Source organism: Heterodontus francisci, chromosome 3, assembly GCF_036365525.1.
Source record: "Heterodontus francisci isolate sHetFra1 chromosome 3, sHetFra1.hap1, whole genome shotgun sequence".
Taxonomy (NCBI): Eukaryota; Metazoa; Chordata; class Chondrichthyes; order Heterodontiformes; family Heterodontidae; genus Heterodontus; species Heterodontus francisci.
In genome coordinates this window covers 28416451-28443221 of record NC_090373.1, presented here as the reverse complement: position 1 = coordinate 28443221, position 26771 = coordinate 28416451, and the positions used below count along the sequence as shown (strand labels likewise).

The following is a 26771-nucleotide window of genomic DNA, read 5'->3' as shown; positions in this document are numbered from 1 at the left end:
GGCAAGCCTAGTATGTTAATTTGAACCTATTGATGGGGGGGAAAAAAACCTGGTAAGTAACTGCACGGTCGTGAACCAAGTGCATGGCATTAAATCTGTTGCCAAACAAATACCGTTTTCACCACACCATAAGGTGCAATTTTCTTTCTGGAAAACGTCACCTAAAATTACCTAAATTCTTATGGTCTAAAGGTTACTCTGTCGTATAGATCATTAGTACATGTTTTGGAGTTACGCAAAGTGATTATGGTACTAGTAGTTGGTTGTGGGTTTTTTTTTCTAAAATCCGGTGTGAACCCAGTGGGTATAAAACAAAAGGTTCTCTCTACCATTGGATTCAAACTGGAAGTGGTAAGGTATGCCAAAGAGCGTGGAAATAGAGCAGCTGAATGATGTTTTGGCCCTCCTCCAATTAAGCAAATGACACAAGAATGGCAGAAGCTAGTGCAAATAGAAAAGAGCAAGCATACGTTTTGTGAGCAAGCTGCAAAATGGCCACAGCTGGAAGAAGCAGTGAAAGATGGTATTTTTGTATGTGAAGCAGGAGGAGTAGCAGTAGTAAGTTGCGTTGCTGATTTTTGGTGGGACAGTGTCGTTGTGCTAGATTTATGAAAAGGCACAGACTGAGTGTGCATACTTGAACTAGGATAGCACAGAAGATGCTGGCCGAATACAAAGCAAAGGTAGTTGAGTTTCACTGGTTTGTAATTGATGTAAGGAAAAAAAAAAATGTATTGAACTTGGACACATAGGGAAACTTCGTCCATATTCCCTAACTTTTGATGTTGCATCGAACAAGACTGTGGACATTAAAGGTGTGAAAACAATACCAATAAAAACGTCTGGCCACAAGAAGACCCACGACCGTCCTTTTGGCGTGTTGTCCTGACAGCAAAAAACTGCCGCCATTTCTGATCTTTGAGAAAAACCACACCAAAGATTGAAATTGCATATGAAATTCTTGTCCATGTCCGTCCTAAGGGATGGATGAATGAAAAAGGTGGTTAGAGAAAGTGTGGTTGAGGCATCCAGGTGGCTGCCTTTTTTTTAAAAAAAAAAGCCATATTAGTGTGTGATCAGTTCTGGGCACAAATAACTGAGGCCACAAAATTAAGGGTTGTGGAATAGAAGACGCAGATAGCTGTGATTCCAAGCAGTATTACAAGCCAACTACAGCCCCTGGACATTTCGATAAACAAGCCATTTAAAGCATTCATGTGTGAGGAGTGGACTAAATAGATGGAGGCTCCAAATCATGACTTGACACCAACAGGATGATTGAAGCAGCTCATCATTTTGCAGGCGTGCGACTGGGTGAGAAATTCGTGGCAATTAGTGAAACACGAGACAAATGTGAAGTCATTCAAGAAATGTATCAGCAATGACCTAGATGGCAGCGAAAATGACATACTATTTGAAGAAAATGACAGTTTTCACATGACACCAGTGATGATGAGTGTGATAGCTGTGAAGAAGACTCTGGGCTTCAGTGATAAGATTTTGTGCTACATTGTTTCTGTTCTGTCATGGTAAATGTGAATATTAAATACCTCTCTGTGCTGAAATATTTTTTCCTGAAAATTTCTTGTTAAAATCCTGGTGTATTTTATGGTCTCTGTCTTATAGTCCGGCAAATATGATATCTGTCATTGAGGAAAATTGTGCTTTGATGCTTGACACAGGATGTTTAGATTAGTCTATAGTTCACACTGTTCAGTATAAGTAACCTCAGTTTGTATTACTGAAGACATCACTTTCTTAAGTCACTGCAATGAAAATTGTGTAAAATGCTGAGACATTTTTGATGGCAACATAGAAGTACATTTATTTATTAGAACAGCATCTGTGGGCTGGTCTCGTGATTTAAATTGCATGCCAGTCGCAATTAATTTGTCAAGCATTAGACCCTCCAACCATCTCTTCCATCTCTGAATCCAGGGTTTGTCATCCTGCAATCATATTCCAGCCACACTGATCCACCAATCCAAAATCACAACAGCTTCCTCTCCTTACCCCACAAACATGCAGCATAGTGCACCCTGGTCAGTTTGCGTTGCGTTTTCATATGCTGAATATGAACCAAGCATGCATGTGCTGGACTGTGCTTCGAATGTAAAAGACTACAATTTTTAGGAACCATCAGTCAACTGGGTCTCTATATTGCATTAGTGTCCAGAGTCCTCCAACCTCTGTCTGATTCCTTCTCTGCAGTTGATACTTCCCATAGCCCCTTGCTGCAACTGTGTAACATCAATGCTTCCAAACGTGTGCTGCTGAGCTGTAAGTCACTGACAGTGGCAACAGTTTTTAAAAGTTCCCTCATTTTCTATCATGTCACAACTGTAAGAAAAGTTAGCACTTCTACGCAGTTCCTCTCAAACCTCAGCCATAACAGGTTACAGAAACAGCTAACCGTAAGCTGAGAATAATTGTTTTAGTTTATATATTTTTTTAAAAAGGCACCCAGTCCGTAGCTGTGTAGATAATTGTGATTAAAGGCTGGCTCAGGTCTGCAAATAAAACCTGACCCGAGCCCCACAGAACCGCATCCGACCCGAGTCCTTTCATTTTTTTTCCCGTATCCAACCCGACTCGACCACTGGAATGTTCAGTTAACCTAGCTTCCGTTTTTCACTTTTTAAGCTTGTGCAGATAAGCGACAAAAGCTGTAACTGGACTTGAAAGGTTGCTTTAAAAGTACATTAAGATTGGAGCCACGTACCGGAGGTGGTGATAGTGTGTCCGACCCGAGCCCGAATGTCAGACCCGGAAGAGCGACCCGACCTGAACCCGACACATGTCGGGTCGGGTAGCCATACTCTTAATTGTGATAGGTTTCCCAAAAATAGCTAGGAAATTCTTTTTCAGGTTTGGCAACAAATTAAAAGGGAAACTTAAATATTTGCTGCAGTTGATAGTACAGTATTTTACCTGATTCAACTTTATGACGTTCAGACAGTTTATAGTCTGTATTTATTTTAAAAAGATACTTTGTGAACCTGTGTATATATTTGTCCATCTTTGCCTAACATTGTATTATATTGTAGTAGCTTCATGATCATCGCATCTTGCATTTTTGTTGTGTACATCTGGCCACTGTTCACCACTTCCTTGTTTTTAATTGTGTGGTTATTAGAATTTATGGGCCCTACTCCCCACCTGATCTGCTTTAACCATGCTTTGAATTATCCAAAAAGAGATTTGAGAGCAAAGTGCCTGCTCAGAGGGACTGAATCAACCCCCCGCCCACTCCCCCAAAGAAACTGGGGAAATGGGAAGAAGTGCATGAGTGGCAGAAACTGGATAACAGTCAGGAGAAACAAAGAGGAAAAGGACAGCCAAAATAAAGAATTGAGTGAGTGGGGAGGAAGCTGAATCCCAAAAGTAGAAGGCTGTGCTCTATAATTGTCTATGTAAATAGACAGCTTATCAGTAGCTTAAGTGAAATGGATAATGGGTCAAGGTGACCTGCGTCCTGATTTTGAACCTGCTTCTCCTAATGGGAGAAGTTAGAAATATCTCCCAGTTACAAAGTTTAAAAAAAAATTCATATCCTTCACTTGTAACTGGTTCGTGCAAAGTGAATGACAATTCATATATTGAGCATAAACAGCATGTAGTTGCTAAAGTCCAATTCCTATGAACTCAGCCCCTATCCCTTCCCAACTGAGGCTCTGGCATACCCCTCTTCTCACCTCCATATGTAGTTTTGTGAAATTATTCACTTTGTAAGTTGAGGTGATTTGCAGATTTGGTGGTTGGGCTTCATTTCTTGAATAGACAAGCTAGTTACAGGAAGAGAGGTACCATAACACAAAATATCTGAACAATGCCGTAAGAAACTTTCAATCTGTAGACTATAAAATTATTGTGAATGTTCATTTTGCTTTTAGGTTTTGCCAAAAATGGTTATTTTTGAAGTTTTTTCTATTAGGCTGACTTTTTTTAAAAAAAACAAGTAGCAAAATTAAGCAATTCTGCTTGACTCATTTTTAACATTTTTTCTCTTTCTCTTAATTGTCTCTGAGAATTGAAACTTAATTGTCCGTCACTAGGTGTGCGGGTCACCTATTCTTTATTCAGCACTCATGGTAGCCCCATATCTAACAGTAACTCCGTACAGGGTTTTATTTTTTTCATCAAGGGTAGAATGTAAATTTGTCTTTACTGTATAGGATCTCTTGATTTGCCAATATACAACTGTCACTTCAAAACTGCTTAAAATGACACAATCCAGTTACTTGTAACACATAGCATCAAGATTATACTGCCAAGTACTGTAAAGATTTGTGGTTTGAGGCAGATGGTCTAATTAATTCTAATTAACATCAATTTGTACAAGTTTATTTTTTTAAATAAATTTAAAAGTTTGTTAGCATTTTGCTTCATACTTTGCTCTTTTAAACTGGCAAAGTGGTACTATTTTGGCAGGACAAAAATGATTCTATGGTGGGGAAAATATTTAACACCAGCTTCTTGAACAATGCCTATTATGAGTATAGAATATAAAACTTCCACTGACCCCTGTTTCGTGTTGAATTAGGTGATTTCAGTTCAAGAGGCAGTAGGATCGTTTGTCTCAGGCTTTTGTTCTGTTCTTGATTGCTACCCAGTGGATCCTGGACAGTGCATGATTGGTGTTCACTGACACCTGGTATTACCTATTCTGCACTTGTCCACTATCATATGTGAAGGACAATCTTTTTGGGAAGGTATAAGAGGGTTACCTGTGCCTGCGTCCCAGGCAATCCAAGTGTGAACCTCCATCTTTACATTGTTAGAAATTTAAAGGGTGGAAGAGGCAGAAGTGAAACTACAATCAAGTTGCAATTCATTTCAGTTGAACCCTCCATTACACTGTAGATACTAATTTGTACTACCTGGCTACAAGGTAGAGCTCTGTGTATGTATGCTTAAGGTATGAATTCTTCACCCAACTGTTAACTTTTAAATGTATTGAGTGTAGGTGTGAGTTTATGCTTGCAAAACAATTAAAATAACTCCCATGTTTGTGAAGTTTCCTGTTATACTCCATGCCAAAATGCTTTAAGACCCCCTGGGGAGTGTTGCATCTCAGTTCTGAAAACAAGTTTGTGCCTGTCTCTGGAGTTTCACTCACTTTTTCATCATATAAGTGGAAACTGCTTACACTGTCCTTAAGCACTTCTGCAACAGTTTATTGTTTTTCTGCCAGTGCTCCTTTATTTAAAAAGTTTGCGCTTTTCATTGTGCTGTAGACTGGAACATATTTCCGCTTTTTTGGCTGTTGTCACTGCACTCCCAGATCAGCTATTGTACTGATTGGATGCTTAGTTCCTATTTTCTGTCCCAGTAAATAAGTCTCGATCCCAGCCTCTGAATGTCATCTACTGTACCATTGGCCTATTGCACCTTTGCTGGCTTTTCAATGGGAGCTATTTTCTCTCATCCCATCTTTCTCATCTTTACCTGTGTCCTTTTTGTTTAAAACTACCTATCCAATTCCATTTGGAGACATCTTTATCAATAGCCACTTGTAATGAAGTATTTGATGTCTTATTTACTCTCTGTGAAAAAATATCTTCTAAGTTCCTTCATCCTCAGTCTAAACCCCTTTTTTAAAAACTGATTTTCCAACCTGTGTAACATTCTTTCTCTTCATCCTTAAAATCTTTACTAATTTTGAAAGCCTCTGGTAGATCTCATTAGCTTCTGTGTTTCAGTAAGGGGAAACCACAATTTTTCAATCTTTCTCCAAAGCTATAGCCCCTCATTCCAGGTATTATTTGCTGTACCCTGTCTTTGACTTCAGTGCATTGCAGAGGGAGTACTACACTGTTGGTGGTGCTCTCTTTTTTTAATAGATTCAACTGAGAAGTGTGTGTCTCCTCAATTGAATGTTAAAGATCCCATGGGACCATTTCTTCCTGATATCCTGGCCAATATTTATCCCTCAAAACATTTAAAACAAATTTTCTGTTAATGTATCTCCTTGCTGTGCGCAGATTAGCTGTCACACTTAAGTTACGTGGTAGCTTGGAGAACTTGGGACTGCTTTCCTTGGAGAAGTTGAGGGGAGATTTGATAGTTATTCAAAATCACGAAGGGTCTGGACAGGGTAGATAGGGAAAAACTGTTCCCATTGGTAGAAGGATTGAGAACTAGGGGGCACAGATTTAGGGTAATTGGCAAAAGAAGCAATAGCAACATAAAAAACTTTTTCTCAGTGAGTGATTTGGATCTGAAATACATTGCTTGAGTGTGGTGGAGGCAGGTTCAATCGAGGCATGCAAGGAGGGATTGGTTTATTTGAAAAGGAAGAATGTGCAGGGCTATAGGGAGAAAGCAGGGAGTGGCACTAGCTGAATTGCCCCTTTGGACAGCCATTGAGACACGATTGACCTCTTGCTGTGCTGTAACAATCCTGAGATTCTGTGATTTCCCTACATTGCAACAGTGACTACATTTCAAAAGTACTTCCTTGGCTGTAAAGTGCTTTGGGATATCCTGAAGTCGTGAAAGACGCTAAATAAATGCAAGCTCTTTTTATTACTTTCTGTTCTCGTGCTCGTGGTCTGTCTCTCATCCTAGGTAGGTTGTAGGTTTTGTAAGCCATTTTGTTTTAATGGTGCCCTATGTGTTAAAGGGGCACTTGTCAGAAATTGGGGTTATTTTGTGGCAAATGCCGCTTACTGGTTCCAACAAAATAAAACAAATGGAGATTGGCTTAGTCTTAAAGATGCTGATCTTCCTAAAATTATGTTTTAATAACTCAGTATGATTAGTTATTGAAATGTAGAGAGTGCCTCCAGGCGCGTATCCATTGTCTTTCGAGATAAGGAGGCCCAAAAGAAAGAAAGAAAAAAGAATATGCAGATGTGTATTGTTAACTAATCCTATCTTGATTCTGCTAAATGAAAGGGGCCAAGACAAAAGTAGGCATTCACAAGGTTGTTCCCTGTGTGCACACATGTTAGAGAATCCTCACTTCAAAACTGGTTGGTTTCAGCCTTTTTTTAATAAATTATACATTTCTGTTCAATATCCGCTAGAAAAAAAAATGGACCATTCAACTACAATTACACAAACCTGTATAGAATATTGGGATAAATGTGCAATTCTCTAAAAGATTAACATGACGTAGACATACAGCTTGAACAAAATGGATCAGTTGAATTGTGGTTATTGATTTTCATTTGCTATAATGCAGAAATGAATTTTTTTGAAATGTTGGTAACAGATAATGTTTTAAATCCAAATTTTATGGGCCTTAGTAAATGTGCTTTTTTTATACAGCATGTCATTTTTCTTTATGTGGACATCAGCTTTTAATTTTGCACTTTTTCTGCACTTCCCCTAATGCTGAGACATGCATGCTGTCACATTACTAATGGTTAGACAGTACATCTTATATGTTTCAGTGGATGCTATCAGTATGTGGCAAACCACTAGGAGGCATGTTTTAACTTTGTCATGTTCTATGCCTCCTACGCTATTTTTGACAGTTACGAATAAGATGATGCACTGTACACCAGTTCTGTTGCCTACTGTAGAAACCTGCAAGCTGTGCTGTCATTTCGTACCTAAGAATAGTTACTTAAACTTTAGCAGATACCTCGTAAATACTGAACTGTTGCTTCGTTGCATATTAATGTATGTCATTTTAATGTCTCTCACCAAACATTCAGGAAACATCTAACGGGTTGAAAAAGTCTAAATCCATCAAAAAATACTTAACAACTTCTGGTTTTGAGCACATCTCTCAAAATTCTTTTCAAAACCTTTGAGGCCTTATTATTTTCATTTATTTCCCTACTGTACACCTCTACAATAACATTTTCTATCCATTTATTAGTCTCGATAAAGCCCACACTTAGCCATGAGCTTGCAGCCTTAATGCCTTGGACTCTGACGCTTAATGCAAACTGATCAAATTTACAAGCAAAACCAAGGCAATTTGGGAACTACAGATTTTTTCTTAGGGTATGGGGTGTTGCTGGCAACACTAGCGTTTATTCCCCTTCTGTAGTTGGCCTTGAGCAGTTGATACAACTGTTCACTTCAGGAGACTAAATCGTTGGAGTGGAACTGGAGTCACAACAGGCCAGATTGGATAACAATGGCAGGTTTCCTTCTCTAAAGGACAGTAGCAAATGAGTTGAATTTTTATGACAGTCTGCTTTTTCATGGTCACTTTTGCTGATGCAAGCTTTTCATTTCCAGATTTTTTTTAAAATTTTAAATCAAATTTCAAATCTTGAACTGCCATGGTGGGATTTGAATTCTCAGCCTCTGGATTATTAGTCCTGTAACATAACCTCAACACTACCTCGTAATGTAATCTAGAATAATGGTGCATGGAATTTAATATAGACAACTGTAATATAGTGCACATGGGAAGTAAAATGTACTCCATGAACAATGTTGAAATAGCTAAAGATGAATTTGAGACACCAAGGGATTTCAGTAAACTCAATGCTTAACCTGGCCAATCACTGCAGAGCAAATAGAATGCTGAACTATATGGCAGAGTATAAGTAAGAAGAAATCATACTCAGTGAGGTGCCCTATGCAGAACGCACTTGAATTCCATATTCATTTCAAGTCAGATACAAGGGATGTTCAAACTTTGGAGGTGGTTCAAGAAAGAGCCATGAGACTGATGCTTAGTCTGAAATGAGGAAAGGCTGGTGAAACCTGGGCTTTTCATTCTTGAAATGAAACAGCTGAGAGGTGACCTATATACAGGTATTGAAGATACTAAAGGAAAGATAAATTCAGATTTTTGCTTCAAGCTGAACTGTAACACGGAATCTAATGTTGTAAAATGCTTGATTCTTACATGCTTAATTCTATATCTCTGGGCCAATTTAGGATCAGTATTGCGCAGTTAGCATTAGTGTTTTTTATTAACAGCTTTCACGTCTCTGCCAGAGAGATTGTTGGGAAATGCTGGGAAACCAAGGGTCTAGTGAGGATGAGGAACTTAAATTAGTATTAGTAGAAAATTAACACTGTAGAAATTAATAGGACTAAAAGCTGATAAATCCCCTGGATCCTCATAAATATTCTAGTGTTTAAGGGGTGACTTGAGATAGTGGATTTCATTGGTTTTGACCTTCCTGAATTCCTAGATTTAAGAGTGGTCCTGTGGACTGGAAGCTTACCAAACATAACTTCAGTATTCAAAGAAAAGCGGGTGAGAGAAAACCAGAAACTAAAGGCATCAGTCGTAGGATCTATTATTAGGGACATCATAACAGGACACTTAGAAAATTCATATGACTGGGCAGAGTTAACAAGGATTTTATAAAAGGGAAATCGTATTTCACAGATCTGTTGGAGTTCCTTTGAGGTTGTAACTAGTAGGGTGGATAAGGGGAAGCCAGTGGAGGTAGTTGTTTGGATTTTCAAAAAATATTTGGTAAGGTGCCATATAAGAGGCTACTACACAATTAGGTTTCATGGGATTGGGGGTAATACATTAGTATGGATTGAGGATTAGTTAATGGACAGAAAACAGAGCATGAATAAAAAGGTTATTTTCAAGTTGGTAGTCTTGTTACGAGTGGGGCGCAGCAAGGTTCAGTGCTGGGGCCGCAGCTACTTACAATTTATAATGACTTAGATGAGGGGACTGAGTGTACTGTATCAAAGTTTTAATACGAAATTAGGTGAGAAAGTAAGCTGTGAGGAGAATACAAGAAGGCTGCAAAAGTATTTGGACAAGTTAAGTGAGTAGGCAGGAGCATGGCAGGTGGAATATAATGTGGAGAAGTGTGAAGTTATTCACTTTAGGATAAATAGAAAAACAATATTTTTTAACTGAGCTTGGGAAATGTTGGTATTCAGAGGGACTTGGGTGTACTTGTACACAAATCTAACATGCAGGTACAGCAAGCAATTTGGAAAACAAACAGTATGTTGGCCTTTATTACAAAAGGATTAGAGTATTAAGAGTAAAGAAGTCTTATTAAATTATATGATGAGACACACCTGGAGTGCTGTGTACAGTTTTGCTCTTCTTACCTAGGGAAGGATATACTTGCCATGGAGGGAGTGAAGCATATGTTTGCTTAACTTATTCCTGGGATGTGGGGAATGTCCTATGAGGATAGATTGAGTATATTTGGTCTGTATTCTCGAGTTCAGAAGAATGAGGCGTGATCTCGTGGAAAATATAACATTCAGAGGCTGGACAGGATATGTGCTGGGAGGATGTGCCTGCCCCCCCCCCCCCCCCCCCCACCTCCCGGCTGGGGAGTTTTAACGGGGGGTCACAGACTCAGAATAAGGGATCAACCATTTAGGACTGAGATGAGGAGAAATTTCTTCAAAGGGGTGTAAGTCTTTGGAATCTTCTGCCCCAAAGAGCTATGGATGCTCAGTCGTTCAGTATATTCAAGACTGAGATCGATAGATTCTTAAATACTAAGGGAATTGAGGGATATGGGGATAGTACAGGAAGGTGGAGTTGAGGTGGATCAGCCATGATCTTATTGAATGGCAGAGCAGGCGCAAAAGGCCTAATTGCCTACTTGTATTATATTGGGCATTTTGCTGATAAACTGAACAGGAAAAAAAAGTGGCATTGATCCCAAAGATTTTATTCATCTCGTAGCCAGTGTGTTTGTAACTTCTATACCTGTGTGGTATACCGGGGGGGGAATCAGTCCATAGAATTCTTAATTTCAAACAGCCTACCAGCATCGGCAAAACTCATGAAATTAGGTCTATACATAATTCCAATACTAAATGAGTATTTAGTGTATATGGCTCCTGAGAGGATAATAAACCCATACTCCAGAGCACTAATTAGTGACTGTTAAATTCTGTTTTTACAACATAGGATTTTACTGGTCTTTTGAGGATTGAATTGTGATGTTTTCATTTTTTTAGATATAAGACAGTGGTTTATTTATGTTTTTTCTTTAGCTAAGTAAGCTTGATTTTTATAAGATTCTAGATTTTAATCAGTGTTTTGGGGAATCAAATTCTCTGGTACTTTTCTATGAAAATCATAAATCTGAATCTCTGCCTTTTAATTTGACAATTGCAGAAGGTAAGCACAGCAGAGTAGCTAATATAAATACTGTTTTTATAGTTAGATTTCTGGATGCCCTGAATTCAGTCTCACAATATAAATGGAATGAATTTAAAGCACCAACATCCTTAATATATTGAATTGCTTCCAATGAATACAGTCCTACAATATAAGCCAATAGTAGTTCTTTTTCAAGAAGTTGCCTGAATATCTAGTTGTGGATGTTCTATTTAGGAATAGATATGGATTGTGATGATCAGATGTTCCTCCATGCTGCTGGAGCAAAGGAGGAATATTGCCTGGAGGACAACAGGCCAGGGTGGAAAATTTGAGATGACTGACAAAAGCAGAGATTTCATACTGTATCAAATAGGAAAAGGTTCATGCATTTTATTTTAAAGTAACTTTAATTCACATATACCCTTTCTAAAGTTAACTTCAGTAATTGTCTATAAAGTGGCAGGGACATGAAACTGTTCTGATTCAAAATTGTGAGGGGTCCGGACAGAATGGATAGGGAAAATCTGTTCCCACTCATGAAAGGATTGAGAACGAGAGGGCACAGATTTAAAGCGATTGGCAACAGAAACAAAAGCGACATGAGGAAAAACTACTTCACGCAGCGAGTAGTTAGGATCTGGAATGCGCTGCCTGAGAGTGGGGTGGAGGCAAGTTCAATTGAGGCATTCAAAGGGAATTAGACTGTTATCTGAAAAAGAAGAATGTGCAGGGTTATGGGGAGAAGGCAGAGGAATGGCATTAGGTGAATTGCTCATTTGAAGAGCTGATGCAGACATGGTGGGCCGAATGGACGCCTCCTGTGCTGAAACAATTCTGTGGTTCATCCACATTCTCTGACACTTTGATACGTAGATCAGGTGGGGCAGCAGAAGCTTTTAACCTAAGTTCTAATTTAATTGTATGCAAAGTATTAGTTAAGTGAGGCCTGAATGAAATGTGAACTGAGAGATGTCTAATGATTCTGTGATGTAAATTATTGTCTGAACTTTAATGACCTGCCTTTATTCGATAACATTGTCTTAATTCAGAAGGATTTTGGACTGGAGAATATATGGCAATCTTTCGCTATATTCATCATCTGAATTGACATTTGGACCCCTTTGGGGCCTACCTATAAGCTTAGCAACAGGATGTCTATAAAAGACACTTTCCTCCAAAAGCTTTGCCAATTATTCAACAGTAAGAAATTTCCATGCTCTTCTGGTCTGAGGCCTGCTTCCTTCTCCCTTGATCCCATTCCCACCAAATTCCTGACCACAAAACGTTCCTTTGTGGATTCCATGCTCGCTGATGTAAATAGTCCCCTCTCCTTAGGTATTGTCATCCTCCCTTTAAAAACTGACATGGCGCAGTGGTTAGCACCGCAGCCTCACAGCTCCAGGGACCCGGGTTCGATTCCGGGTACTGCCTGTGTGGAGTTTGCAAGTTCTCCCTGTGTATGCGTGGGTTTTCTCCGGGTGCTCCGGTTTCCTCCCACAAGCCAAAAGACTTGCAGGTTGATAGGTAAATAGGCCATTATAAATTGTCACTAGTATAGGTAGGTGGTAGGGAAGTATAGGGACAGGTGGGGATGTTTGGTAGGAATATGGGATTAGTGTAGGATTAGTATGAATGGGTGGTTGATGTTCGGCACAGACTCGGTGGGCCGAAGGGCCTGTTTCAGTGCTGTATCTCTAATCTAATCCTTGACCCCCATCCTCAGAAGCCCCACCTTTAAACTCACTGTCCTCACTGACTATTGCCTTATCTCCAATCTTCCTTGACTCTTTTTGAAGTTGTTGAACGTGTTGCCATCTCCCAGTTATAAGCACATCTCTCCAACTCCCTGTTTGAATCCCTTCTATGAGATGTCCACCTCTTCTACAGCATTAAAATGGCTCTTGCCAAAACCACAAATGACATTCTCTGTGACTATAGTATGTCATTCCCTCCTTGCCATTTTCAACTTCTCTGCACCCTTCAGCACAGCCAACCACATGAACACCTGTTCTCTATTGTCCAGTTGAGTGGAGCTGCTCTCATTTGATTCCACTTCTGTATTTGCTAGTTGTTAGAACATCTCCAGCACTGGCTTCCCTTCCCAGGCCTGTACTGTCACTGTCAGACTTTCTCATGGGTCCATCCTTAACCTCCCATCCCTTTTATCTATGTGCTGCCCCTTGATGACACCATTTGGCAAGATATGAATCAGTTTCTGCATATGCACTGGCACCTAGCACTGCCTCTCCACTGCCTTTGTGCTGTTGGACTGCTTGTCTTAGCATCCAGTCCTGGGTGTGCCATAAGCTCCTCCAGCCAAACTTTGGAAAGAGTGAAGCAGTCTTCTTTGGCCAGGGCCATGCTCCTGTATCCTCGTGACTAGCTCTAGTGTCTTCTGTAACACATCAGGCGAACCAGCTTGTTCATAACCTCAGTGTCCTGTTCAACCCTAAGCTGAGCTTCCAATATGATATCCTCTCCACCCCAAAGGCTGCCTACTTACAACCTTAACTCATTTGCTGAAACCCTGGCAGAGACATCTGTTGGTTTAGACTCAGACACTCCAGCACATTCTTAGCTGGTCTCTGCTCCATGCTCTGAAAACTTCAGCTGACCATACTCTGCTGCCTGTATCCTTTCCCACAATGGCCTGTTCATTCATCACCACCTCCTTGCCCCCATTCTTGCTGCCCCACATTGGCTTCCAGCCCCCTCAGCCCTCAAAATTAAAGTTCTCATCCCTACGCTTAAAACAGTCCATGGTTGTGCTGCTCCCTATCCCTAAGTAGCGACAGCTTCTGGCAATCTTTCCATTTCACTTAATTGCATATCCCATTTCTGTCCATTATGTGTCACCAATGTCCTACACTGTGGAAATAACCTCCCCATGCTACCCCCTCTCTCACGCCCCCCCCCCCCCCCCCCCCACCACACACCAAAACCTATTCCTTTGACTAAGCATTTGGTGTGTCCTACCTTTGGTTCGCTATCCTTTTTTTTAACCCCATGCATCTTTATGATGCACTTTGGGCCATTTTTCTACATTGAGGTGCTATATGTCAGCAGATTATTGAGAATGGAGCTACAAGATTGACAGTGATGCATGTCATAGCATCTTGGTTATATGGGTACAGAATTTCTCTCTCGCCACATTTTCCTCTGGTTTGTGTCACAAACATTTCCTCTGCCCTGCCTCCTACCCGTTGTGAGTGTGAAACTGACACTGCTCTTTTCATCCTAATTAAGTTTATTAATCCCAATTCATTTCACACATAATGGGGCTGAGGTAATGTAACCGCATTCATCTTGGTCAATTGTGTGACAGTGTTAACTCCCATTAATACTGCTCAGCTGCTTTCTGTTTTGCTGCTTTTTTTTTAAAGTTTGTGTCGGTGAACTGACTGATATCTAGCTGGCACTGCAAATTTCAAACCTCAGTCTTCCGGTGTCATGAGATCAGTTACTGTATCTTAACTCCATTGTGCCTGCTGTTTAGCATTTCTTGTTGAAAAAAATTTGCATATTACACGTGGGATCGCCGTCTGTCTGAAATATAGTCAGTTATCATGACTATCTATCGAACCTTGTAAAAGTCCTGCTGGGATTAATCCTGTGGATTGAATCCCTGTCTGTTGAGAATGTGTGGGAAAGAAAGAGGATAACTCCACAGAAATTGCTTTCTAGCTAATTTCACTTTATAGAGTGTCGTAAAAAATTGGGGTCCTGTTGATCAAAAAGCTTCTTCCGGGGTTATTAATTTCTCTGACAAAATGCCTTGGCTCAGGGGGTTCTCTGTGCTGACACCCTTTTAATGTAAACTGCTGCTTGCACTGAATTGTCGTGTGAATATCATTTTTATGGCCCATGATTTGGAATTTTTAGCCACTGATTTACACATATGCCTTTTCAAGATTTATAAAAATCTATCCATTCTAAGATATACATTCTACTTTGTATGAATCGGCTTTAATCTAAGCTCTGTTTTATGCATGCAACATAAATACCCTGATACATGAGCAACCGATTACTACTTGCGTCAGGCTAGTCAGCTTGGTTGATGTACATTTTTCTTCGGAAGGAATATTAAAATGGCTCTCGTTAAGTAATCATCCATCAATTTATTCCATAGGTATGAAATTATTGGCAGGAAATATGAGGGCACTGCTCTGCATGACTCAACTCAACCCAGAGCTTCTCACTGAGGGCTGAATAGATTCATATTTTTCACAGTTTTGCTTCCTGTGAGAAGGCACTCATTCTCCACTATAAAGAAATGTTCATGGATTTGGTGTACAGCAACTTTGACCTGAAATGTGTCCTTGCCGATATGCTTACCTTTTATAAACTAAAGATTTTTTAACTGAAATTTGAATGTGGTTAATCTTTTATTGCCTGAGATTGAATTTTTGATTTAAAAAGATATTTAATGGTCTGTATTGACACCATGTACATTGATTTTTACTTTTTTGTATTTTTACCCTGCTAGAGAGAGGTTTTCATTGCTTTGAAATTAGAAATGTGCTAACCTACACCTTTTTCCCTACTTTTGAGGTTAGGTATTTGATCCTCCTCTTTTTCCTTTCAGGCTCAGATTTCTTTCTTGCAAGGAGAGAGGAAAGGCCAGGAAAACTTGAAGAAGGATTTGGTTAGAAGAATTAAAATGCTTGAATATGCTTTAAAACAGGAAAGGTATGGCTTTTAATTTTTTTATTTACTCTGTAATCTGGATGTAGTTAAAATGTACTTCAATAGAATAAAACACTGATTATAAGTACCTCCTTTTCAAGTTTCCCATTAGTGGAAAATAAATATTATACACTGTTCCTATAGATTTGTATCTGGTTAAACTGCTTTCCACACAATGTTCTAACAGTTTCAGTGTAGTTATTGTTTCATATTTGTAATCATTAAAAAGCAGTGTCTATGCACAGCTTAATGTTTTGAGGGCTGTGGTAATATTTCTGTACTTAAAGGGAATTTACAATTTGTTTTAAGAATTTTGAAACTATTGGCTGTATTTTTTATTTCCATTTTATTCAACATTTAGAAGCAGGCTGCAAGCCAGTTTCGTAACTTTTGAAAGGCAAGAGCTTGCGCACAAGTTATTTTGGTACTGCAAAGAATGTCTTTTGTTGGATAATCACCTTTCATAATGTAGGGATACAGGAATGGTTGGTTGTGCGTATGTTTAGTTTGCTACCGGTTATCCTTTTCTTTATTTAGTATTCAAAGTTAAACTTTTGCTATTATCAGCTCATGAGTGTGGAGAGTTTTTGATTTACTTACAAAAGTAAATATTCATTCTTGGGATGTGTGGGTCGCTAGGAGGGCTGACAGGTTTTTTTTCCTCATTCCCAGTTGTCCCTAGAATGTGGAAGTTCTTGAACCGCTGCTGTCAGTGTGGTAAAGTGCTCCAAGAATTCTGTTAGTTAAGGCGTTCCAAGCTATTGATCCAATGACATTAAATGAACACTGATATATGTCCAAGCCAGGATGGTTTCTGACTTGGAGGCGGTGGTGGTCCCCTGCTGTCCGTGTTCTAGGGTTTGGAAAGTGCTGTCGAAGAAGTCTTGGTAAATTGCTGCAGTGCATATGGTAGCCACAAAATGCTGGTAATGGAATGGGTGGATGTTTAGGCTAGTACAGGGGTGTGCAATCTTTTTTTAAACCTGAAAAGCCTTTTTAAAAAAAAAAAAAATTGCCTAAAATACGGGGAACTGCAAGACAAAAAAATCAGGATTTCTAAACTCAATACTTTGCCAAATTGTCAAGTGTCTCTTGTAGAATGCATAATTTGCACATATAATAAAATCTTCTTTGGCCTCCTTATCTCGAGAGACAATGGGTAAGTGCCTGGAGGTGGTCAGTGGTGTGTGGAGCAGCGCCTGGAGTGGCTATAAAGGCCAATTCTAGAGTGACAGGCTCTTCCACAGGTGCTGCAGAAAAATTTGTTTGTCGGGGCTGTTACACAGTTGGCTCTCCCCTTGCGCCTCTGTCTTTTTTCCTGCCAACTGCTAAGTCTCTTCGACTCGCCACATTTTAGCCCCGTCTTTATGGCTGCCCGCCAGCTCTGGCGAATGCTGGCAACTGACTCCCACGACTTGTGATCAATGTCACAGGACTTCATGTCGTGTTTGCAGACGTCTTTAAAGCGGAGACATGGACGGCTGGTGGGTCTGATACCAGTGGCGAGCTCGCTGTACAATGTGTCTTTGGGGATCCTGCCATCTTCCATGCGGCTCACATGGCCAAGCCATCTCAAGCGCCGCTGACTCAGTAGTGTGTATAAGCTGGGGATGTTGGCCGCCTCGAGGACTTCTGTGTTGGAGATACGGTCCTGCCACCTGATGGCAAGTAATCTCCGGAGGCAACGAAGATGGAATGAATTGAGACGTCGCTCTTGGCTGACATACGTTGTCCAGGCCTCGCTACTATAGAGTAGAGCAAGGTACTGAGGACACAGGCTTGATACACTCGGACTTTTGTGTTCTGTGTCAGTGCGCCATTTTCCCACACTCTTTTGGCCAGTCTGGACATAGCAGTGGAAGCCTTTCCCATGCGCTTGTTGATTTCTGCATCTAGAGACAGGTTACTGGTGATAGTTGAGCCTAGGTAGGTGAACTCTTGAACCACTTCCAGAGCGTGGTCGCCTATATTGATGGATGGAGCATTTCTGACGTCCTGCCCCATGATGTTCGTTTTCTTTTGGCTGATGTTCAGGCCAAATTCATTGCAGGCAACCGCAAACGTGTTGATGAGACTCTGCAGGCACTCTTCAGTGTGAGATGTTAAAGCAGCATCGTCAGCAAAGAGGAGTTCCCTGATGAGCACTTTCCGTACTTTGGACTTCGCTCTTAGACGGGCAAGGTTGAACAACCTGCCCCCTGATCTTGTGTGGAGGAAAATTCCTTCTTCAGAGGACTTGAAATACATATGTTAAATTTGTGTATCATAGAAAAAGAATTAAAATAGACCTAACTCTGCATTATCACGTTTTTTGACTTTCTTCAAAACTATAATTTTGTCAGTAAAGTCATCTTTAAAACAATCTGTTATGACCTGGTGAGAAAGGTGTCTAGGGGTCCCTCTCAGCCTTCACCTGGTCTACGCACCGTGTTTTTAGCTCCCCCTTGGTGAATCCTTGTTCACTGTTTTCCAATTAATTATAAGGCAAAGAAACCAGCACAAACAAGCTTTCTTAGGTTTAAGGAAGAAAGGTTGAAATTTATTAAACTTAAACTCTAATTCGGTTACCTACGGTAGCACGTATACGCAATGCATGCATGCAAATAGAGACAGAAAAGAGCAGAAGAAAAATAAAGTGGAAAAGTTTGAGGCAATATCTGGAGTTTTTGTTACGATTCTTCGAGCTCACTGTAGAGTCTTGTTTATAGGTAAATCTTGCTTTTCGTTGGGGCCCAGTATTAGTCTTAAACCTTGTTCACTGTAGGAGACTTTTCTCTCTTGGGGTTCATGTGTCTCAGTGGATTCAGAGGCTTGTGAGAAAGAGGTGGGAGCAGACAGGAGAGATCTTCTCAGTCCAGGAGCAAACAGTCTTTCTTTTCAAACTCTGTGGCTAGTTCAAAAACCCTGAAACAGCCAGTTAGTCATGTGACCAGCTGGTCCAACCAGTCCTGGCCCCTGTGGATTGCATCACCCCAGCAAGCCCTGGAATGCGCTTCACCACCCCCTCACTGTCCGGTGATCAGCATCTGTTGTGGGTTGAATTTATCAGGGAATGGTCCTTTGTCTACACAAGCACCATCTGTTAGTTTGCAAATATTTTTCCCAGCCAAGGCTGATCTGCTCAAGTCATTTCCTCGCTCCAGCAACAGTTAAAAATCAATGTTCATATGGCAAAACCAATGTGCCTCATTCTTGGCAGGTGGGGGTCTGCATGATGCAAATCTTAATTTAAGATGCAAAAAATTCAGACAATTTTTTCGGCTTTTGATTCTTGGAATTTTTTTTTTAAACTTCTAATAGCACATTCAGAATAATTTTATCAATTCAGCTATATTAGAAAGCTATATCACGACCATAAAACCTGTTCCTTGAATCAAAGACATTATTTATAACCATGATGTAGCTATACCACTCAAACAGGTTTATTTAGAGAAGGATGTTTTTCATTAAAATAATCATTTGAAACTGTAAAGTGTAGCAGAATGATTAAGTTTTTATCCCCACAATAAAAACACAGCTCTTACTTTTCTTGATTTAATATTCTTAGGCTTTTTTTCGTGTTAATGCGATCCAACTGGAAAAGGTTGGGAGCTACAAATGAGATGTTAGAGTCGCAGGTTGCAAACCCCTGGGCTAGTGGATGAGGTGCTGATAAAGCGGGCTGCTTTATCCTGGATGGTATTGAGCTTCTTGAGTGTTGTAGCTGCAGCCACCCAGGCAAGTGGAGAGTATTCCATCACATTCCTGTCTTGTCTTGTTAGTTGAGAGGCTTTGGGGAGTTTGGAGGCGAACCACTTATAGCTGTATGCCCAGTCTTCACCTGTACACACAAATCCATATGTATAGAAAAAGGCGGTCATCTCCCTAAGCTTAGTTTTTAACCCAGTTTTGAGAAGTTGGAATAAAAGCAGAAAATACTGGAATTACTCAACAGGTCAGGCAGTGTCAGATGCAAGGTCATCAATCTGAAATGTTAACTCTGTTTCTGTCTCCACAGATCTGACCGACTGAATATTTTCAGCACTTCCTGTTTTTATTTCAGATTTCCAGCATTGCAGTATTTTGCTTTTGTTTTAGAGAAGTTGAAGTCTAACTGGTATTGTTACTTTATATTTAGCATGCATGGTAAAGGATTTGTAACAGGGGGTGAATTCTTCTGTGTGCCAGTGTAGTGAATTTGTAATCCATACGATATGACTTTACCTCGCCCCAGGAAATCTTGCCCCTCACAGGTCGGTATCAAGTTTAAGTACTAATTTAATTATACATGTCAATTTTTAATGCAACTTTGTTCTTACATTTTAAAGGAGCTGGTTAGTTTTTAAGAAATTGTGAAAGAAGAAAAGGTTTCTAAGAACATTAGACAGTCACTGAGATGTAAGAATAGGAGTCAATGTTTGCTGTAATTGACTGACCGTTTATGGTAGTGTTTTTGGTAGTGTTTATTTACAAAAAACACTTTTATCGTGTGAGAGATTTGCTAATGATGTTGATTCCTGATGAGTTGGTCTCTGATACCTAGCTGTACCTAAAATTAAACTTGCTGAGATTTGCCAAGACTTAGTAAAAGTGGGTGTTCCCAAACATTGGCCTTTGTGAGCACAGGGAAATTTACTGCTGTTTTGCAGCCAGCTCCGCATCTGGAACCACTGCATGTATCCGTGCAATGTAAAAACGGCTAAATCATGCTATAATAGTTCTAAAGTCACTGTTCCCTGTTGGATCCACTCCAATAAATGGCTCAATTGGTGGCAGTGATTCTTAGTCAGAAGGTTGTGCGTTCAAGGGCACTAAAGGATCTCTCATGATCTAGACTTCAGTCCAGTGCACTACTGAGGGAGTGCTGAACAGTTGTAGGTACTGTCCATCAGATGAGAAAGAAAGCAGTACCTTTCATGACCTTGGGCAGTCTCAAAGCACTTCAAAGCCAATAAAGTAGTTTTTGACAGGGTAGACACAGAGGGTGTTTCCCTGGCTGGGGAATCTAGAACACTAGGGAAGTTTCAGGATAAGGGATCGATCATTTTGTACTGAGATGAAAAATTTGTTCACTCATAGAGTTGTGAATCTTTGGAATTCTCTACCCCAGAGGGTTGAGGATGCTCCATCATTGAATATATTTAAGGCTGAGTAAGACAGACAGGTTTTCAGGGAATCAAGGGAAATGGGGAGTGGGTAGTAAAGTGGAAGTGAGGCAGAAGATCAACCATGATTGTGTTGAATGGCAGAGCAGGTTCGAACAGCCATATGGCTTACTTCTCTTATTTCTTATGTTCTGAAGTGTAGTCACTGCCGTAGTGTAGGGGAAACAGCAGCTAATCTGCCACAGCATGGTTCCACAATTGCAATGAGAAGTGACAAATTAAACTGTTTTAATGAAGGTGGTTGAGAGATAAATGTTGGCTAGGGCACCTGGAGAACTCCTCTGCTCTTTGATTATTGCCATAAGATCTTTTACGTTCACCAGACATTGCAGACTGAATCTTAGTTATGGCATCTGATCCAAAAGATGGTACTTCCAGCAGTGCAACACTCCCTCAGTACTGCAGATCCTCTGGTCTATTCAAAGAACAGAGTTCTCCTTATCGGCATTCTTGCCTCAACAGCATTCCTCCTTCAAACAGCATTCTCAATAATCAATTAACTGATCATTCATCTCATTGCTGTTTGCGAGATCGGAGTACAAAATAATTATAATGTTTCCTGTGCAGCAGTTCCTGTACTTCAAAATATGTAAAGCATTTTGAGGTGTTTCAAGTTACAGTTCGCAGCAACCCAAGAAATGCCACCTGCCTTACAAAGAAGTTGATTTTATTCATTTTCTTCTAAGTAAGTTAGGATGATTTGGACTGCTTTTTTAATCAGAGGAGGTTAAACATATTCACAATACCATAGAGTGCAATAACAGAGCTATTATGTCTGTATAATGTTTCAAACTTTTCCAGTGAACAAAATGCATATTAATAGTCGTTTGGTAGTACAGAACTTGAGTATTGCTGAAAACAGACATTTTGTGGAAGCTTTTCGTCTTGCACTCATCAGATCAATTCGCAAGAATGCCAATGTAAGGGAAAGCAACAAATATATGCTGTATGACAATGCATATTAGTAGCCTAGCTAACATTATTTACTCCTGGATGACTGATTGCAGTGACTTTTTTGAAATGGTTATTATTTCAATAATGATGAACTTGATCCAACTCAATTTGCATAGAACAAGATGTAAATCTCAGCCAAGTATCTGATGGATATTTCAAGACATCTAACAGGTCAGTGGCTGCATATACACATGCACACAAAATTTTCATTCTAAGTTTCCTTGAGGGAAGTATGCTTGTGATCTTAAATGGTAAATGCTACACACATTCTTCCAAGTTTGCTTGTCTGGGTCTCATATATTCTTGTCCCAAGAATATATGGCTCGTTTTGTTTCCTCTTGGCACATATTTTCCCAGTGCACAGTGAGAGAATTTTATACTGTCCTGTATTTTCCTGCCTGTGAAGAAAGCTGTGTCTCTGGGTGGCGGGGGGGATTGTGAGCATTGAGGTTATAGGGTTATCAGAGTTCAGAGATGACTTTCTGTGCTCTGCATGGAAGCTTTATCAAACACTGGAGCACTGTTCGATACTCTGCATGGAAGATCTGGCCAGAGTTTTCTGTAATCAATAATACAATGTTGCAGATCACTGATGGAAATGGTACTTGCATTCCACCTCAAATTTGTTTTGCTATTTGTCTTCATCTTGGATGGTCACTAATTACATTAAGCCCAAGCAGTGTGTCAAGTCCTACTGATGATTTACAGTGGCCAATTCCCATTTGTTGCTTGAAGTACCTTTCTTGATAATTACAACTTCTTGATGCTGTTTTAGAATGCTTTTAATGTAGAAAAAATGTCCTAAGGCACTTCACAGAAGTGTAATCAAACAAAAATGGACGCCAGGGCAATGAAGCTGTAGGAGGGTTGATTAAAAGCTGGTCAAAGTGGTGAACTTTAAGGAGGATCTTAAAGGAGAGTTGAGAGGTTTAGGGAGGGTTTTCCAGAGTATAGGGACTAGATGAGTGAAGGCACTGCTAACAATGGTGGAACGAAAGGAAGGGGTATGCAGGCGGCCAGAGTCTGAGGAGTTCAGTGTTCATGGAGGATTATAGGGCTCGAGAAGGTTAGAGATAGGGGTGAAGCAATGAATAGATTTGAACATGAAGATGAGAACTTAAAATTTGAAGTGTTGGGAGACTGGGAGGCAGTGTAGGTCAGCAACTGCACAGGTGATGGGTGAGTGAGACTTGGTTTGTGATGGGATACAGCCAACAGGAGTTTTGATGTGTTACTGTCTAGGGAGGGTGGAGGTTGGGAGGTTGTCTAGGAGAGATTTAGAATAGTTGAGTTTGGATGTGACAAAGGTAGGGATGAGGGTTTCTGCAGCAGATGGGCTGAGGCAGGGACAGAAGTGGGCGATGTTAGAGGTGAAAGTAGGCAGCCTTTATGATGGAGGGTTATGGCATTGGAAGCTTGGCTTGGGGTCAAGTAAGACACAAAACTTGCAAACAGTTTGGTTCAGCCTGAAACAGTGGCGAGAATGGGGTTTTCCATTTTTGGATACTGGTGAGCCCAACCTGGCCCGAGTCCCTCCATTTTTTTCCCGCGCTTGAGCCTGACCCGACCACCGGAATGTTCACTTTACCTACGTTCCGAATCAGTTTCTTTTTAAACAACCTTTCAAGTCCAGTTAATGCTGTATGTGTTCGACCCGACCCGGCCCAGCCGGACCCGGAAGAGCGACCCATAGCAGGTAGCAGGCCTTTACTACAGGGTGACCAAGACTGGGAACTGAATATTCAAGGGTATTTGCCATGTAGGAAGGATGGGGAAAAAAGAAAAAGGAGGTGGTGTTGCACTGCTAAGGGATGGGATCAGTACATCAGTAAGGGAGGATCTCCGATCGGAAGAACAAAATGTGGAATCTGTTTGGGTGGAGCTAAGAAACAGCAAGGGGCAGCAAACATTGGTAGTTGTTTATAGGCCACCAAACAGTATTGGTAGTGTGGGGCATGGTATTGATCAGGAGATTGGAGAAGCATGTAGCATGGGTAATACAGTAATCATGGGTGACTTCAAACTGCATATAGACTAGGTAAACATAATGAGCACTAATGCTGTGGAGGGCGAGTTTCTGCGAGTGTGTTAGGAATGGTTTTCAAGAGCAGTATGTTGAGGAACCAACTAGAGAGCAAGCTATTTTAGATCTAATATGTAATGAGAGGGCCAATTAATAATCTTGTTGTAAAAGAACCTCTAGGGATGAGTGACCATAACATGATAGAATTTTACATTATGTTTCAAAGTGCGGTAGTTAAATTTGAACAAAGGAAATTATGAAGGTATGAGGGGCAAATTGGCTGTGGTGGATTGGGAAAATACGTTAAAAGGTATGAAAGTACATAGACAATGGATAGTCTTTAAAGAAATATTACATAGTTTACAGCAACTGTACATTCCTTCAAGGCAAAAAACTCCAAAAGTAAAGGCAGTCAACCGTGGCTAACAAAGGAAGTTAAGGATTGTATAAGATTAAAAGAAAAGACCTATAAAATTGCCTGAAATAGTAGTAACCTGAGGATTGGGAAGATTTTAGAATATAGCAAAGGAGGATGAAGAAACTGGAAAAAAAAAATTAGAATATGAATGTAAACTAGCAACAAACATAATGGATTGTAAAAGCTTCAACAGGTACATAAAAAGGAAACGTTTGGCTAAAACAAATGTGGGTTCATTATAGGCAGAGTCAGGAGAATTTCTAATGGGGAATAGAGAAATGGCAGAGAAGTGAAGTGATTATTTTGTGTCTGTCTTCACTGAGGAAGCTACAAGAAGTCTCCCAGAATTAGAATTCCAAGGGACTAGGGAGAATGAGGAATTGAAGGAAATTAGTATTATAAGGTTGCATTGGAGAAATTAATGGGACTAAAGGTTGGATAAGTCCCCGGGACCTGATATTTTACATCCCAGAGTGTTGAAAGAGGTAGCTATGAAGATAGTGGATGCGTTGGTGATCATCTTCCAAAATTCTATAGATTCTGGAATGGTTTCTGCAGATTGGAAGGTAGTAAATGTCATGCCACTAGTTAGGAAGGGAGGGAGAGAGAAAACAGGGCACTACAGACCTGTTAACCTTACATCGGTAGTAGGGAAAATGCTAAAATACATTCTAGAGGATGTGATAAATGGACACTTGGATAATGATCTGATTGGGCATAGTCAACATGGACTTATTTACGGATGGGAAATCATGTTTGACGAACCTGTTGGAGATTTTTGAGGATGTTACTAACAGAATTGATAAAGGGGAGTCGGACGTAGTATACCTGGATTTTCAGAAGGCTTTTGATAAAGTCCCCCGCAGGAGGCTGGTTAGAAAAATTAAAGCACATGGGATAGGAGGTAATATACTGGCATGGATTAAGGATTGGTTCACAGGCACAAAGCAAAGAGTAGGATTAAACAGGTCATTCTCACATTGGCAGGCTATGACTAGTGGGGTACCGCAAGGATCAGTACTTGGGCCGCAGCTGTTCACAATATATGTCAATGTGGGAACCAAATGTAATATTTCCAAGTTCGCGGATGACACAAAACTAGGTGGGAATGTGTGTTGTGAGGAAGATGCAAAGCGGCTTCAAGGGGATTTGGACAGATTTAGTGAGTGGGTAAGAACGTGGCAGATGGAATATAATGTGGAAAAATGTGAGGTTATCCACTTTGGTAGGAGGAATAGATGTGCAGAGTATTTCTTAAATGGTAAGAGATTAGAAAGGTGCAGATGTACAAAGGGATCTGGGGGTCCTCGTCCATAAATCACTGAAAGCTAACATGCAGGTGCAGCAAGCAAATTAGGAAGGCTAATGGTATGTTGGCCTTTATCGCAAGAGGATTTGAGTACAGGAGTAGTGAAGTCTTGCTTCAATCATATGTAGAACCTTGGTTTGACCGCACCTGAAGTACTCTGTGTAGTTTTGGTCCCCTTACCTCAAGAAGGATATTATTGCCATAGAGGGAGTGCAACGAAGGTTCACCAGACTTGTTCCCAGGATGGTGGGACTGTCCTATGAAGAAAGATTGGGGAAACTGGGCCTGTATTCTCTCGAGTTTCAAAGAATGAGAGGTGATCTAATTGAAACCTACAAAATACTTAAAGGGATAGACAGGGTCGATACAGTAAGGTGTTTCCCTGGTTGGGGAGTCTAGAACCAGGGGGCACAATTTCAAAATAAGGGAGAAGCCACTTAGATGAGGAAAAATGTTTTTACTCAGACAATTGTGAATCTTTGGAATTCTCTACCCCAGAGGGCTGTGGCAGCTCAGTCATTGAGTATGTTTAAAGCAGAGATTGACAGATTTCTAAATACCAATGACATAAAGGAATATGCAGATAGAATGGTGGAAAAAGTAATTGAAGTGGATGATCATGCATGATCGTACTTAATGGTGGAGCAGGCACGATGGGCTGAATGGCCTACTTCTGCTCCTATGTTTCTAGAATTGGTAGCTAGGGTATGGAGTTTGTGGTGGGTCCTGAAAATGATGCTTTCAGTCTTCCTAATGTTTGCCTGAAGGAGATTGGAGATCATGCAGGACTGGATATTGGACAAGCAGGCTGGTATCAGAGAAAATGGAGAAGTTGAGAGAGATGGTAGAAAGGTAGCGCTGGGTGTTGTCAGCATACATGTGGAACCTGCCCCTGTGCCTTCTGATAATGTTGCCAGTGGGCAGCTTGTAGATTAGGTAGAGGAGTGGATACAACCTCTTGATTCTCTTGTGAAGAGAAGTTGTTTCTCTTGCATTTAACTTGCTTTCTCTTCTCCCTCATTCTTGCTCCCTCATCTACTGGAAGCAGTCTGCTTCTATCTGCCTTTTCCCTTTCTTTAAGTGTTATAAACACTTCTATTATATTGCTCATAATTGGACCTGTTCTAATGAGAAAAGTCCTGTTTTTCTTTGTACAGTATTTGTTTTCTCATACCAGGCAGCATCCTATTGAAGTCACTCTAAAGCCTCTATCC

The 26771-nt window shown here is 40.4% G+C and overlaps 1 protein-coding gene across 1 annotated transcript in view; it reads left to right on the top strand.

The window, feature by feature from the left end:
* The window catches only part of strn (striatin, calmodulin binding protein), a 103838-nt gene that overhangs the window by 18757 nt on the left and 58310 nt on the right, over positions 1-26771 (top strand). Inside the window, exon 2 of the mRNA XM_068020438.1 lies at positions 15609-15712. Within this exon, the coding sequence (XP_067876539.1) occupies positions 15609-15712 (104 nt within the window). The remainder of the gene's footprint in view (positions 1-15608; positions 15713-26771) is intronic.